At 40.6% G+C, this 18,067-nt stretch overlaps 1 protein-coding gene across 1 annotated transcript in view; it reads left to right on the top strand.

Moving 5' to 3' along the window:
* The window catches only part of ASTN2 (astrotactin 2), a 935,497-nt gene that overhangs the window by 327,211 nt on the left and 590,219 nt on the right, over window positions 1-18,067 (top strand). The window contains exon 5 of the mRNA XM_075324083.1: window positions 1,304-1,450. Coding sequence (XP_075180198.1) covers window positions 1,304-1,450 — 147 coding nt within the window. The remainder of the gene's footprint in view (window positions 1-1,303; window positions 1,451-18,067) is intronic.

Genomic DNA, 18,067 nt, shown 5'->3' on the forward strand with positions numbered 1-18,067 from the left:
TTCCCATTGAAGGCATCAAAACTATGAATTAACACCTGTGGAATGAAATACTTAAAAAAAGTGTGAAACAACTGAAAATATGTCTTATATTCTAGGTTTTCAAAGTAGCCACCTTTTGCTTTGATTACTGCTTTGCACACTCTTGTCATTCTCTTGATGAGCTTCAAGAGGTAGTCACCGGAAATGGTCTTCCAACAGTCTTGAAGGAGATCCCAAACATGCTTAGCACTTGTTGGCCCTTTTGCCTTCACTTGTGTTAATTCATAGTTTTGATGTCTTCATTGAGAATCTACAATTTTGGTCTGTACTGTATACGTATATCTCATTCAGAATATTCCAAACGTTTGGTCTGTACTCTGTATATATTTATATATATATATATATATATATATATATATATATATATACCATATTTGGCATACTCAAGTCCAAATAACTCCGATTTAGCAAAATACAGAGGTATTTAAACCGTACGCTATAAGGGAAAAATATGTAAAGTAAATCGTATGTTAAAAGGGTAAAATATGTAAAGTATCTAAACATCCTCCAAGAGCAATGTAGAGGAACCCTAGAGGAATTTGGTGACCACCAATGCTTTTTCCAGGATGATGAAGTCCTTATTAGGCCACTGTCCCACTTGCCATTGCCTTGCCTGTATGTCGCGCGAGTTTCATGGGGCGTCACCCGTCACGGACTCACACTCTGCTCACAGGAGTGGGTCGGTTGCATGCATCTCTATGCAGTCCAACCGCTCCTGTGAGTGTGAGTCCGTGCTGGGTGATGCACCACGAAACTCGCACTACATACACGCAAGGCAATCACAAGTGGGACACCGGCCTTACAAGACAAAAGGGGTAACCAATAACCAATTGGCTTGGTGAACAAAACATTGAAATTTTGGGTCTATGGCCAGAAAACTACCCAAATGTGAAGCCCATTGAGAACCTATGGTCAATTCTCAAAAAGGAGATGAACAAGCCCGGATTAGACAAAAAATAGAATGGGTTACCAGTCAGGATTTGGCCTAGAAGCCTAGTGATATCCAGCTACCAGGACGAAAGGCAGAAGTCTTGAAAAATATGTATTTTCTCATTCATTCATATTTATGTAATTTTTAATGGTGTGTCCATGAACTGTTTTTTGGTATCATTGTGTATGCAGAGATTACATTTACATATTGTGTACTCTTTATCTGGTCTTTATGGATTGATACATTTTTAATATTTTTGAAAAATATTTGCTCCAGATATTTCTAGATATTTAATATTATTAGTCTTATATGGTTTTTTTATCCTTATTTCAGGTACTTTGAAGAGTCCACTAAGCCGAACAGCCCTGACGTTGGTCGGGGTGAGTGCCTGCGTGTTGGCTGTAGTGTGTGGGTCGCAAATTCCCTGCCCGCTCACCGTGAAGGTCACACTACATGTGCCAGAGCACTTCATCGCGGATGGTGAGAGAGTAAAGGGCACTAACGAGTGAGGTTTTACACAGTGGAACAAATTAATAACAAAAAAGAAGCTTTGGAAGAAACAAGGTGACGAAATGGAGGGACAGATGCGGCAGTAAGAATGGTTAAGACATCCTATTAGTATTCTGTTCTAAACCTTTCCCCACAGTCAATATTTCATGTTTTACCCTGTATGTTGTTAGGTATAGTACATGTGTCAATGTTTACCACAACTATATATTATTCTAATTTAAAGAAAAATGCCACATCTTATGATACAAGAAAGAAAAACTGAAAACTAAGGAATATTGCAGGATCCACACCTTTTTAGAACTAAATACAAAGAAGTAAATATACTCTATCTTAAAGTTTAGAGACTGCTTTACACAGAACGATATTGCTAGCAATGTCGCTAGTGATCGCACCCGCCCCCGTCGTGCGTGCGTCACGGGCAAATCACTGCCCGTGGTGAACAATATCGCAGATACACGTCACATGCACATACCTTTCTAACGACGTCGCTGTGGCCGGCGAACTCTCTCTTTAAGGGGGAGGTTCGTGCGGCGTCACAGCGACATCAATCAGCGGGCCACTAATAGAAGCGGAGGAGCGGAGAGCACCTGCATTAACGTCACTCCCACCTCGTTGCCAGAGGACGCAGGTACGGTGTTGTTCCTTGTTCCTGGGATCTCACACGTAGCGATGTGTGCTGCCTCAGGAACGATGAACAACCTGCATCCAGAACGAGCAACGATATTTGGCAAATGAACGACATGTCAACAATCAACGATTTTGTGAGTATTTCCAGCGATATCTCGTTAGTGATGTCGTTGCGTGTAGCGGGGCCTTTAGACTTTGCAATTGACCTCCACATTCAATAATTTAGGACCTTTTATAATCTCTAAGGCCATATTCACACATGTATGTTTCAAAGTCTGAGTAGGAACCGTGTTGCATGGACCGCCTGACCCGAACTCAACAACCTAATGTATATTTATGATGTTGTCAAGTTCAGGTCAAGAGACCCGCATCTAGTTTGTGCAACGTGATCCATATGTCGACCGTTAAACAAAGATATGGTCATATAGCCTAAGAGCAATTATAAAATTCTAGTACTGTTGATTTTACGACAATAAAGGGGTTCTGCCACAAACAAAGTTCATTTTAATTAAAAGATGTTGGAATAATAATAATTTCCACAATTGGATGAGGTAATAAAATGTTCCTGTGCTGAGATAATCTAATATGTGTGCCCCTGCTATGCATTTAGTGAGCATAAATATGAAACAATCGGGCTCTATGCTGCTATTTTCTGTGGTAACACAGTTCCTTGTATGAGGTAACACATCTCCCTGCCTGTTCACAGGAGTGAGTGTTTGTCATATCTGCGGCTCACTGAGCACATCATAAATCAAGTCAATGATGTACGAGCTGAGCTTCTATGACCTCACTGAAACACTCACTCCTCTGATAAAACAGACAGGGAAATGTGTTACCTCATGCAGAGAGATGTTGCCTCAGAAAATAGCAGCTGTGAGACCCTGCTTATAAATGTGTCCCTGCTATTCATTAAGTGAGCATAAAGAGAAAATAATCTGGATCTAAGCTGCTACTTTCTGAAGTAACATGGTTCCCTGCAAGAGGTAACACATTTCCCTGCCTGTTTTATCACAGGAGTAAATATTTCTGCCATATCTGGAGCCCTGTGAGCTCATCATAAATCAAGACAATGATGTACGAGCTGAGCTTCTATGACCTGGCATAAACACTCACTCCTGTGATAAAACAGTCAGGGAAATATGTTATGTCAGGCAGAGAGATGTGTTGCCTCAGAAAATAGTAGCTGTGAGACCCAGCTATTTTGTCTGTATACTCACTTATTGTAAGTGACTTATGTTTCTCCCGCCTGGTTAGGAGCTATGGTTTCTGCCTATGTATGGTCAGATACGGCCATTACACAGTACATAGCAGGGATACATATTGTCACGACCGGGGATAGAAGCTATGCTGGCCATATAGTGCAATACAAAGGGAAGAGGAAAGAAATGCCCTATCACTAGTAAAAGGGGGAAGTGGTGACCCATGACAACAACCTGCAGCTCACCCTCACTGTCCTCACCAACCCTATACAGGTTCCCACACCTGTCGCCGGGCAGGAATACCTCACCCTATGTAAAACTTGATCTGGGCCCTAAGTAAGGATGGCGGGTATGAGCGCTTGTCAACACCACTAACGCTAAGGGAGACAAATGCAAGCAATACAGGGGAAACGCATATGCTATCACCTGAGCCCAGGTAGATAGCAAAAGTCAAACACTTTTCTTAGGAGCAGCTACCACAGGCATCTCTGGAACAACACAAGGAGATTACTGCTGCAGACCACAGCCAGGAACAACTATACACTGCACCCAAACCACCCCAGGGTGAGGTTTATAAAAGAAGTCAGAGGCTGGCAACTGAGAGGAAAAGTTGACAGTTTCCCAGGGTCATAGAGTCTGAACAGGGAACTGTCAGATAACAACACATGCTGCCAATCTCTGGGATTTTCTAACACTCGCTCCCACTGTATTGTAAGTCAGCCGTGACACATCCGTGACACATATCTAAATTTATCTCAACACAGGAACATTTTTTAACACATCCAATTGTGGAAATTATTATTATTCCAAGATCTGTTGGTTAAAATTTACTTTTTTTGTTGGGACGAACCCCTTTAAGTATTAATAAAATTTGTTAGGCAAGAAATACTAGTATCCATTTATTTCTCTAAAAAATGTGTAGCTATCTATATGTTAAAATAGGTGATAAAAAGCGAAAGAAAAGAGGAGTTCCAAATTTATTTTCCTTGATATCTCAGGTTCAAAATGATAAATTCATGGTCATAAAACGTGCCTCTTTGTATGACACCTTCAAGTGTTTGGTTTCAGAAAATCGTGAGGAAAATCTATTTATGTTATGTGTCCTCAGTAATTGCTTTATTTTCAGTCTTAAAAGTCCATGATTAGAAAAAAGGGGTTTCATTTTCTTTCAAACACAGCTCCACTTTAGTCCTTGGTTTGTGTGTGGTGTTGCAATTCGTCCCATTCTTTTAAATTATATAAGAAAAAAATATATAAACAATAAAATAGAAGTGTTTTTTCTTTTATTTGTGTTTTTTCTTTTTTTTTATATTGAGAGAAATTGCAGTACAAAATAATACAGCAGGTCTTTGGATGGCAGATACAAAAACACATATCTAACAGAAATATACGTGGCTGTTTGGTACTAAACTGGTGATTCCAAAAAACATTATTTTTTCCTTTCTTTTTATTTTCCAAGGAAAAAATTGCTCATACTCAACTTGCAAAGTAGACTAGTATCCAGCAGTGGCTATAACCAAAAGTTTCTGACCATGCTTGTCATGCACTGTCTGGATCTGCACACGCGGATTACTTCTACAGCGCAGGACTCTGTTTACATTGCAGAGCCCGATAGGCAACTTGATCTTTCTTAAGTGCTCAGTTCAGCTGGGCATCGGCTGAGTTGTTTCACTGCTCCCAGTTGTGCAGGGGTTAATCATTTTTTGGAGCAGTATGCTACTCTTCTGATTACCTTCCACAGGTGGTCTCCTCCTATTTAAGGCTAGGGAGTGTAGTAGGAGACCTCCGAAGATAGTTTCTACTTGCACTTGCGATATCCCAGTGTCCGTGGCGATGCTCCATTTGGTGATCAGTGATTTATGGTATACGCTGTATAAAAGTTCCCTGGTGTGCTTTTCTCCTTCCCCTTTGGTTTATCCCCACTGGTGTCTTTTTGTCTCCCCTGTATGGATATTTGCAGTGGGAGTTTCAGTTTTACCCCCTTGTCTTTGTCTTGTGGGAGGTGTATTACTTTTTGTCCTGCCTAACCCTGGGTAGGGGGTGCAGGGGTAATAGGTCAGGGGCTGACAGAACACAGGGCCAGGTCGGAGACCTGGATCTCCTTACCAGTAATGGTACCTCTGGGATGAGGGTGAGTGCAGGGGTCCCAGTCTTAGGGCTAGCATAGGTCCCACTCGTGACAATTTTCTCTAACCCTGCAAAATTCTTTTAACCCCTTCACGACTTTGGACATATCAGTACCTCACGCTAATCTGATCAGCCGACATGTGCAGTGAACAGGTGCAGGTGGATCAGCAATCCACCCGTGCCTTTTAACCAGTTAAATCCCATTGTCAATCTCTGACAACGGGATTTAACATGCGCTGGCGGAGAGTTTGTCCTTGGTGGCTCCATGTCGTGGTCACAAGACGCCGATTGGTTGTCATGATAGCCAATCCTTTGCAATATGACTCAGGATATAGATAGATATAGATAGACTGGCTTGCAAAGTCTCCCTAAGGAGAATAGTGTTCCCCCGTGGTCCCCACATTTAAACAGGTAATTGAAACATTTGTAACTATGGTATGTACCTACCACTATAGGACTGGGTATGTATGCATCGGCACCAGCAATAGGATTAACACAAAATCTTGATGTTCCAGAATGTGATGACATTATCATACTTGAAAAAATGTTGATTTTTGTTTTTGTTCGAAAAGTAAATGTGAATTTTTTTTCATGGGAAAACATAAGATATCCCCTGAAAATAAACCCTAGCGCATCTTTTGTAGCAAAACATTATATAAGACCCTGTCTTATTTTCAGGGAAACACTATATATACATATATATATATATATATATATATATATATATATACATATATTATACTTTTCTTTTTAGATTCAGCAACACCAACGAGATAATGAACCCCCCAGGGACCACCAACCATGTTATACATAGAATATCGAAAACTGCTTGTTTTCTCTTTTCGGAGCTTCCTGCAATCCTTGTTTCCCCCAGAGAATCCTTTTTTAAATGATCTGAGTGCCTTTTTGGGCTTGAAAAGGAATTTGAATCCTTTTACCTGATTAAAGAGGGCCAACCACCAATATTTTCCTATATAAACTAAATCCAGTGCTATACTGGCGCTATCATGCTGATTCTATTCATACCTTTAGTTGTGAGATCGGATGTATACTTTCTGAAATACAGGCAAATAAAGTTTGAGAAATACATTGTTACTTGATTGATAGGTGCTGCAGAATATCTAATAGGTGGGTCACGTTTTGCTAGTTATTTGCACCCCTGTTTTCCTGCCTTTCCTTCCTTCCCCTGTCTCTGTAATTACAGAGGGAGGAAGGAAAGGGCGAGGGAGGACAGGCAGGCAGACAGGGGCGGGAATAACTAGCAAACCCGGTCTACTTATTTGATATTCCGTTGCACCTATCAATCAAGTAACAGTGTATTTCACAAACTTTACTTGCCTGTATTTCACAAACTTTATATCCGATCTTACAACTAAATGGATGTTTAGAATCAGCATGATAGCGCCAGTATAGCACTGGATTTAGTTTATATGGGTATACAGTCAGGGCCAGAAATATTTGGACAGTGACACAAGTTTTGTTATTTTAGCTGTTTACAAAAACATGTTCAGAAATACAATTATATATATAATATGGGCTGAAAGTGCACACTCCCAGCTGCAATATGAGAGTTTTCACATCCAAATCGGAGAAAGGGTTTAAGAATCATAGCTCTGTAATGCATAGCCTCCTCTTTTTCAAGGGACCAAAAGTAATTGGACAAGGGACTCTAAGGGCTGCAATTAACTCTGAAGGCGTCTCCCTCGTTACCCTGTAATCAATGAAGTAGTTAAAAGGTCTGGGGTTGATTACAGGTGTGTGGTTTTGCATTTGGAAGCTGTTGCTTTGACCAGACAACATGCGGTCTAAGGAACTCTCAATTGAGGTGAAGCAGAACATCCTGAGGCTGAAAAAAAAGAAAAAATCCATCAGAGAGATAGCAGACATGCTTGGAGTAGCAAAATCAACAGTCGGGTACATTCTGAGAAAAAAGGAATTGACTGGTGAGCTTGGGAACTCAAAAAGGCCTGGGCGTCCACGGATGACAACAGTGGTGGATGATCGCCGCATACTTTCTTTGGTGAAGAAGAACCCGTTCACAACATCAACTGAAGTCCAGAACACTCTCAGTGAAGTAGGTGTATCTGTCTCTAAGTCAACAGTAAAGAGAAGACTCCATGAAAGTAAATACAAAGGGTTCACATCTAGATGCAAACCATTCATCAATTCCAAAAATAGACAGGCTAGAGTTAAATTTGCTGAAAAACACCTCATGAAGCCAGCTCAGTTCTGGAAAAGTATTCTATGGACAGATGAGACAAAGATCAACCTGTACCAGAATGATGGGAAGAAAAAAGTTTGGAGAAGAAAGGGAACGGCACATGATCCAAGGCACACCCCATCCTCTGTAAAACATGGTGGAGGCAACGTGATGGCATGGGCATGCATGGCTTTCAATGGCACTGGGTCACTTGTGTTTATTGATGACATAACAGCAGACAAGAGTAGCTGGATGAATTCTGAAGTGTACCGGGATATACTTTCAGCCCAGATTCAGCCAAATGCCGCAAAGTTGATCGGACGGCGCTTCATAGTACAGATGGACAATGACCCCAAGCATACAGCCAAAGCTACCCAGGAGTTCATGAGTGCAAAAAAGTGGAACATTCTGCAATGGCCAAGTCAATCACCAGATCTTAACCCAATTGAGCATGCATTTCACTTGCTCAAATCCAGACTTAAGATGGAAAGACCCACAAACAAGCAAGACCTGAAGGCTGCGGCTGTAAAGGCCTGGCAAAGCATTAAGAAGGAGGAAACCCAGCGTTTGGTGATGTCCATGGGTTCCAGACTTAAGGCAGTGATTGCCTCCAAAGGATTCGCAACAAAATATTGAAAATAAAAATATTTTGTTTGGGTTTGGTTTATTTGTCCAATTACTTTTGACCTCCTAAAATGTGGAGTGTTTGTAAAGAAATGTGTACAATTCCTACAATTTCTATCAGATATTTTTGTTCAAACCTTCAAATTAAACGTTACAATCTGCACTTGAATTCTGTTGTAGAGGTTTCATTTCAAATCCAATGTGGTGGCATGCAGAGCCCAACTCGCGAAAATTGTGTCACTGTCCAAATATTTCTGGACCTAACTGTATCTTGCTGGTTGGTCCTCTTTAACCTTTGTCTGTTAACATTTTTTTCCTTCCGTTGGATCAGTAATTGGAAACAGAGGTTTAGATTTTTATCTCGTCCTTCCTCCTGTCTCATGGTTGAACTTGATGGACATGTGCCCTTTCAAAATAATACTAAGTATTTAGTCACTCTTAACTGAAATTAATTAAATGTCATTTTAGGGAAAATCTAAGTCTGATGTTATCTACTTATATTAGAAAGAGGAATCTGCTCGGCATGACAAAGTAAACGCAGTTGGATAAAATACTTTCGAAACCTCATTGTGTATTCAATAAAATTAAGCAGCCAATGTATTTAAATATGAAAATGGGAAGAGGGAAAAGTGTGAAAACAATACTAATCTGAAAGTGATTCTTGTTTTAACACAAAAGATTTAATAATCCTATCAAAATGCAAATAAAAATGAGCAACTTGACAATTAAAGAACAAAAGTTCTGCCGCGGTTGAAAAAAAATAACAGCAGAATTAAGATCTGAAAAGGGGGAATCAACAGTAATACTCAGCAGGTCCCATTGTGACATTCAGACTCTTATATCTAAATGAAGGTTATATTAAAAAGAGCTATCGTAAAAGATAAAAAAACACTTAAAACAACTTCACTCCTTCAAGTTTTTTTTATCATTTAAATCATTTTTATTAAATATGATTCCTACAGGGTTACGTATCCCTTCCAGATTTCATTTTCTTACCTTAGTGTTTAAATGAATAGACTTATAAAAACTAATAGAACTTATTCTCGATACCGCTATGATGACTTTAAAAAAGGTTTAATATATATTTTTGTGCATAATTTACAATTTAGAAGAATATATGTTCTTTTGAACAGCAGTGTAAGGAGGAGTTAACAAAGTGGGTATAACTGATGATCCCTCATGAGAATTGGTGTCCAAATTAGACAAATTACATTTCATCTTCATCCATTATACAGTACACACAAAAAGGTTTGGACACACCTTCTCATTCAAAGAGTTTTCTTTATTTTTATGACTCTGAAAATTGTAGATTCACATTGAAGGCATCAAAACTATGAATTAAAACATGTGGAATGAAATACTTAAAAAAAATGTGAAACAACTGAAAATATGTCTTATATTATAGGTTCTTCAAAGTAGCCACCTTTTGCTTTGATTATTCTTGGCATTCTCTTGATGAGCTTCAAGAGGTAGTCACCGGAAATGGCTTTCACTTCACAGGTGTGCCCTGTCATGTTTAATAAGTGGGATTTCTTGCCTTATAAATGGGGTTGGGACCATCAGTTGTGTTGTGCAGAAGTCTGGTGGATACACAGCTGATAGTCCTACTGTATAGACTGTTAGAATTTGTATTATGGCAAGAAAAAAGGAGCTAAGTAAAGAAAAATGAGTGGCTATCATTACTTTAAGAAATGAAGGTCAGTCAGTCCGAAAAATTGGGAAAACTTTGAAAGTGTCCCCAAGTGCAGTGTCAAAAACCATCAAACGCTACAAAGAAACTGCCTCACATGAGGCGCGCCCCAGGAAAAGAAGACCAAGAGTCACCTCTGCTGTGGAGGATAAGTTTATCCGAGTCCCCAGCCTCAGAAATCGCAGGTTGACAGCAGCTCAGATTAGAGACCAAGTCAATGCCACACAGAGTTCTACCAGTAGACATATCTCTAGAACAACTGTTAAGAGGAGACTACATGCAGCAGGCCTTCATGGTCAAATAGCTGCTAGGAAACCACTGCTAAGGACAGGCAACAAGCAGTAGAGACTTGTTTTGCTAAAGAATACAAGGAATGGACATTACACCAGTGGAAATCTGTGCTTTGGTCTGATGAGTCCAAATTTGAGATCTTTGGATCCAACCACCGTGTCTTTGTTTGTGCGACGCAGAAAAGGTGAACGGATGGACTCTACATGCCAGGTTCCCACCATGAAGCATGGAGGAGGAGGTGTGATATTGTAGGGGTGCTTTGCTGGTGACACTGTTGGGCATTTATTCAAAATTGAAGGCATAGAGAGCCAGCATGGTTACCACAGCATCTTGCAGCGGCATGCTATTCCATCCGGTTTGCGTTTAGTTGGACCATTATTTATTTTTCAATAGGACAATGACACCAAACATATCTCCAGGCTGTGTAAGGGCTACTTAACTAAGAAGGAGAGTGATGGGGTGCTACGCCAGATGACCTGGTCTCCACAGTCACCAGACCTGAACCCAATCGAGATGGTTTGGGGTGAGCTGGACCGCAAAGTGAAGGCAAAAGGGCCAACAAGTTCTAAGCATCTCTGGGAACTCCTTCAAGACTGTTGGATGACCATTTCCGGTAACTACCTCTTGAAGCTCATCAAGAGAATGCCAAGAGTGTGCAAAGCAGTAATCAAAGCAAAAGGTGGCTACTTTGCAGAACCTAGAATATAAGACATATTTTCAGTTGTTTCACACTTTTTTGTTAAGTATTTCATTCCACATGTGTTAATTCATAGTTTTGATGCCTTCAATGTGAATCTACAATTTTCAGAGTCATGAAAATAAAGAAAACTCTTTGAATGAGAAGGTGTGTCCAAACCTTTGGTCTGTACTGTATATGGCTATTAATATTAATATAGGGTAGTTAAGGGGACCAGTGATTTTGTATTTATATATTGTCATTAATGAGGTACATGTAAAGTAGAGGGATATTAAAGGGGTTGTTCGGGAGTTTAACATTAATGATCTATCCTTGGCATGCAAACAATTAATGTAAGAATATAAATATGCATTGCTGCTTAAGGAAATCTAAGAAAAATTGAGATGTTTAGCATACAAAAATGGTCATTTCTATATCTGCCCAGTAGCCACGTCAAGGCTATATGAGGTATGCCTTGACGTGGCTACTGGGCAGATATAGAAATGACCATTTTTGTATGCTAAATATCTCAATTTTTCCATGATCCAGGAGCAGCATCCCATGGTAAGGAGTAGAAATGCAGCATAATTATCAAGGTGAATTATAGCAGCCACTAGAAGGACAACCGAATTCTGACAATCAGAGGTACTCATGAGTGTCAGATAGACACTCACGGTTGAGTGCTGCCAAACAACAGTACTAGTAACTGAGCCACCATGATGTCCATTCATGGATTCAACATTTTCATGACTGTTACTCTTTAATCATAGAATCATAGAATCAAAGAATAGTAGAGTTGGAAGGGACCTCAAGGGCCTTTGGGTCCAACCCCTTGCAACTTAATGTAATTTAATGTAACTCAAACCTAACATGTATAAAACACTTACAAGATTATAAGATATGAATTCTTATTTTATTATCTTATTTCATTATTTTATCTGCATTTCATCAAAAAAGGTATTGACTTCAAAAGTTTTGAGCTTTAAAACTTGATATTCCAAAATATCCTTGACCTTGAAGGGTCAAGATCACATCATATGTCTGAAAGTTGAAGATAAAGTTTAATTGGGTTATGATCAAAAATTCAGGGGTGGGAATCATTTCAGCTGAAGATACATTAAAGTTTTAGTTTGACCTAGTCACAATTCTGACTTGAAACAAGCAATGTGTCTGAATGAAACCAACTCTGCCAAGATGAGTAGAAGCCAAATATTCCGTGCCAAGGACTTCTCTGGGAAATACTTTGCTGATCTCGCAGGACGAGCTCTAAATATATGGCTGCTACTCACAACTATTCTCCTCTCTTGGAAAAGAGACTCTTTTCGGTATGTCTGGTGCTTGTCATAGATGCATAGTTGATTGTCCTTGAAATTCAATAATCATGGCAGGATTTCAAGATTTTTTCCAAAAATATGTTTTTGAAAATTATTGAACCTTGGAACTATACTTCTTCTTTATTACACGTAGATGTGATTTTAATAATCAATTTATTATTTTTTTATTTTATTATTTGTAAGCTATGCAGTTATTACTAATTGGAAAGGAATTTTTCAAACACACATAGTAAAGTTCATTGAACATAATCTGGATGCCGACATCGTGTTTGGCTCATACCGTGTATCCTGGTGATTCTGCCAGGAACAACCTAATGGTGCACAACTCGCAGCTGCACTGCAGTAAATATTGCCTGGGGATATCAAATTCTGTAATGATATATGATATTTAAATCTAATTAGTCCCCAAATTTATTGAAAGGACATTCTGTAATGGATCAGATAAATGGATGTACTATAACTCAACAAGAAAAATTAATAAGTTCCAACGTTAACAACGTTGACTTTCCCAGTCCAGCTAAAAAATAATTTTCCATTTTTTTCCAGCGTAAACTAAACCTTGTAGTAAATTTAATGTGCAGAAATGTATTTTTAAAATTTTTTTTGTTTAATGATTTTTTAAAAAGTAAGACCATCACAATGCACCACATAAATGGAAAGGTGTAATTAAATGTTTGGCAGAGCCATGATGCATGTGTGGCGCCCCTGACCTGGTCAGGTGCCACTGAGTACTGCACCCATGCTGGGTGAGTGCAAACAGGTAATCCAAAAGCTGAATAGGGTGTGTACGCACAGACACATTGTAACCAGGTCTAACACACCTTTGAGGGGACCCCTGGGCAGATCCAGGAGGGGGCGTGCCTCCACATCCAATCAAGGAGTGCAGTAGAGAGGCTGGAAGCTAGGTGGCAGTGGCTGTAAGGAAAGTGAGAGGAGTTAGTCAGTCTGCTAAAGAAGAGTGCAGAGTGTGGTCGCAGAGGATTGAGGGTCGCTGACACGCTAGTCAGACCCTGCCCGTGTACTAACCGTTGGCGGGGCAGAACGGTTGCCAGCCAGTCGGTCAGAAAGCCAGTGAGGAAGCCAGTTGGTCAGCAAGACACTGAGGGAGTCAGCTGGATGAGTACGGAGACTACTGGTAGCTAGGCACGCAGGGGAAAACAGGTTCCTGAAGTAGGCTCAAGTTTAACTACCTACTTAACCTTTTGTAAACAAAAAATGCATGGCTAATTATGTATACACTGAGGGAAACAGTTCAAAGGTTCCCACAGGAAATGTGCCTACTTCGATAAACATTGTAAACAAAGAGGACAAGAAGAAAAATGGCACAAGGGTTGAATGCAAAAAATATCAAATTTTATTAACACCGATATTAAAATTGTATACATTTCAGAATAGTCATAAGATTTGCATATTCAAGTAAGACAAAAGGGATGGAGTCACAAGGCTGCAAGTGGATACAAGACTTAGTATAGAACACAATTGACATTAAAACAATCCAAGCCGCCACTCAAGAAAACGGGGGGAGGTGGGGGGGGGGGCATTGGGATTAGTGAAGATGGTAATGAAAAATTGTATGTCAAAAATATGGGCCCAAGAGAAACCCCTAAACCCCAGCAGGTAAGAAATGACATAAAGCCCCTCCACAGCTGAATATGAGTCGCAGCACAATAACTAATCAATAGCTGAGGAGGTATACCAGGATAATGGAAAATAGGAAGAAAAGAGTATTAGTGCGAAGAAGAGTAGGGTCAGGTGTACCAGTGGCAGTCCATAACTAAAAATGGGTAAGGAAAATTACAATCCAGATGCATAAACCTGTATATAACAGGGAATGCCAAAGGAAAAATAGTAAACAAAAATAAGTACTTCTGGATGGTAAGGACTGGCAGTGGTGTACCTGAGCACCAGAGAGAAATAGAAGGTGAAAAAATAGACGTGAGCAGAGAGGTGCAAATAGTATACAAAGTATACAGGAACTAGTCGTGGAGCTGAGAGAGGGGACACTGATGGTAAATAGTATTGTAAAAAGTAGTCATGGAGCCGAGAGGTACCGTGAACATGTATTTCAATTATGACCGGACCTGGGAAAGAAAGGTGGAGAGCAGAGCACAGCTCCTGAGCTAAGAAGTGTAGGCTGAGGAAAGGGAAAAAGGAAAGGAGAGGCAGTAAATGTGCCAGCCAAAGAGAGTGCAGCGCAATATAATGCGTTGCTGGCACAAATGAAGAAAAATGGAAGTATACCTGGTGGGGTAGTAGAGCGTGGCGGCGGATAGGCGGTCCCAACGTCCGTTTCGCCTGAGCGCTTTTTCTCACTTCCCTCGAAAACGGACGTTGGGACCACCTATCCGCCGCCAAGCTCTACTATCCCACCAGGTATACTTGCAATTTTATTCATTTGTGCCAGCAACGCATTATATTAGAAGAAGAAGCTGAGGAGTCGTGACTATCTTGGTTGTGGTGTTTAGCTGCATTGGAGAAGCTTGAAGTGTTTTCCTTTTTGAGTCTACTTCCCCCATCTTTCTCCCTTACCTTGTGTTATATTATTGCAGTGGTGAGACTAGTGTTCTTGTCGACCTTCTCACTAGCCAGGGTGAGTGCAGAGCAAGCAAGGGCCTAGGCACGTAATGGTGTTGGAGGAAGTGTTGGGGGAGACCTCCGGGTCTCTCTCAGGGTCACGGAGTTGGATTTCAAATCAGAACTGCGCAGATGTACAGTTAGGTCCAGAAATATTTGGACAGTGACACAAGTTTTGTTATTTTAGCTGTTTACAAAAACATGTTCAGAAATACAATTATATATATATAATATGGGCTGAAAGTGCACACTCCCAGCTGCAATATGAGAGTTTTCACATTCAAATCGGAGAAAGGGTTTAGGAATCATAGCTCTGTAATGCATAGCCTCCTCTTTTTCAAGGGACCAAAAGTAATTGGACAAGGGACTCTAAGGGCTGCAATTAACTCTGAAGGCGTCTCCCTCATTAACCTGTAATCAATGAAGTAGTTAAAAGGTCTGGGGTTGATTACAGGTGTGTGGTTTTGCATTTGGAAGCTGTTGCTGTGACCAGACAACATGCGGTCTAAGGAACTCTCAATTGAGGTGAAGCAGATCATCCTGAGGCTGAAAAAAAAGAAAAAATCCATCAGAGAGATAGCAGACATGCTTGGAGTAGCAAAATCAACAGTCGGGTACATTCTGAGAAAAAAGGAATTGACTGGTGAGCTTGGGAACTCAAAAAGGCCTGGGCGTCCACGGATGACAACAGTGGTGGATGATCGCCGCATACTTTCTTTGGTGAAGAAGAACCCGTTCACAACATCAACTGAAGTCCAGAACACTCTCAGTGAAGTAGGTGTATCTGTCTCTAAGTCAACTGTAAAGAGAAGACTCCATGAAAGTAAATACAAAGGGTTCACATCTAGATGCAAACCATTCATCAATTCCAAAAGTAGACAGGCCAGAGTTAAATTTGCTGAAAAACACCTCATGAAGCCAGCTCAGTTCTGGAAAAGTATTCTATGGACAGATGAGACAAAGATCAACCTGTACCAGAATAATGGGAAGAAAAAAGTTTGGGGAAGAAAGGGAACGGCACATGATCCAAGGCACACCACATCCTCTGTAAAACATGGTGGAGGCAACGTGATGGCATGGGCATGCATGGCTTTCAATGGCACTGGGTCACTTATGTTTATTGATGACATAACAGCAGACAAGAGGAGCCGGATGAATTCTGAAGTGTACCGGGATATACTTTCAGCCCAGATTCAGCCAAATGCCGCAAAGTTGATCGGACGGCGCTTCATAGTACAGATGGACAATGACCCCAAGCATACAGCCAAAGCTACCCAGGAGTTCATGAGTGCTAAAAAGTGGAACATTCTGCAATGGCCAAGTCAATCACCAGATCTTAACCCAATTGAGCATGCATTTCACTTGCTCAAATCCAGACTTAAGACGGAAAGACCCACAAACAAGCAAGACCTGAAGGCTGCGGCTGTAAAGGCCTGGCAAAGCATTAAGAAGGAGGAAACCCAGCGTTTGGTGATGTCCATGGGTTCCAGACTTAAGGCAGTGATTAAAAAACAAAAAGCCAGCACCAAATGTGCACTTCAGCACTAAACATTCCAAACTGTACTTATTATAAAAAATTTTTGAGATTTTTGGCAAAAAATTGCAATTTCTTGAGCTGCCTCGCCACGTCACGGCAAATCTCATTTGAGGCAGTCCTACACTAAAATATTTTTATAAAATGTGCCATACGGCCTCACATATGAATAGTAGAACTGCTCTTAGCAGCACTCACCTGGTCTATTTCAATCCCGTACCCATGACTGAGTCATGGCTGTGGGCGGGACAGGGCCAAGCAAATGCTGCATGAAGTAAATAGCCTGTGGACAAAGCCTGATGACTTAATGTGAACAGTCACCAACCGCCAAAATCCAGACAGATGGAATACATCCCAAATTGGGGTGCATAGCAAGGTGGAGGTCAACCACCGACCAATTCAATGAAGAAAAAACAAAAAGCCAGCACCAAATGTGCACTTCAGCACTAAACATTCCAAACTGTACTTATTATAAAAAAATTTTGAGATTTTTGGCAAAAAATTGCAATTTCTTGAGCTGCCTCGCCACGTCACGGCAAATCTCATTTGAGGCAGTCCTACACTAAAATATTTTTATAAAATGTGCCATACGGCCTCACATATGAATAGTAGAACTGCTCTTAGCAGCACTCACCTGGTCTATTTTAATCCCGTACCCATGACTGAGTCATGGCTGTGGGCGGGACAGGGCCAAGCAAATGCTGCATGAAGTAAATAGCCTGTGGACAAAGCCTGATGACTTAATGTGAACAGTCACCAACCGCCAAAATCCAGACAGATGGAATACATCCCAAATTGGGGTGCATAGCAAGGTGGAGGTCAACCACCGACCAATTCAATGAAGAAAAAACAAAAAGCCAGCACCAAATGTGCACTTCAGCACTAAACATTCCAAACTGTACTTATTATAAAAAAAATTTGAGATTTTTGGCAAAAAATTGCAATTTCTTGAGCTGCCTCGCCACGTCACGGCAAATCTCATTTGACGCAGTCCTACACTAAAATATTTTTATAAAATGTGCCATACGGCCTCACATATGAATAGTAGAACTGCTCTTAGCAGCACTCACCTGGTCTATTTCAATCCCGTACCCATGACTGAGTCATGGCTGTGGGCGGGACAGGGCCAAGCAAATGCTGCATGAAGTAAATAGCCTGTGGACAAAGCCTGATGACTTAATGTGAACAGTCACCAACCGCCAAAATCCAGACAGATGGAATACATCCCAAATTGGGGTGCATAGCAAGGTGGAGGTCAACCACCGACCAATTCAATGAAGAAAAAACAAAAAGCCAGCACCAAATGTGCACTTCAGCACTAAACATTCCAAACTGTACTTATTATAAAAAATTTTTGAGATTTTTGGCAAAAAATTGCAATTTCTTGAGCTGCCTCGCCACGTCACGGCAAATCTCATTTGAGGCAGTCCTACACTAAAATATTTTTATAAAATGTGCCATACGGCCTCACATATGAATAGTAGAACTGCTCTTAGCAGCACTCACCTGGTCTATTTCAATCCCGTACCCATGACTGAGTCATGGCTGTGGGCGGGACATGGCCAAGCAAATGCTGCATGAAGTAAATAGCCTGTGGACAAAGCCTGATGACTTAATGTGAACAGTCACCAACCGCCAAAATCCAGACAGATGGAATACATCCCAAATTGGGGTGATTCCTACAATTTCTATCAGATATTTTTGTTCAAAC

The sequence above is a fragment of the Anomaloglossus baeobatrachus genome, chromosome 9 (genome assembly GCF_048569485.1).
Source record: "Anomaloglossus baeobatrachus isolate aAnoBae1 chromosome 9, aAnoBae1.hap1, whole genome shotgun sequence".
NCBI lineage: Eukaryota > Metazoa > Chordata > Amphibia > Anura > Aromobatidae > Anomaloglossus > Anomaloglossus baeobatrachus.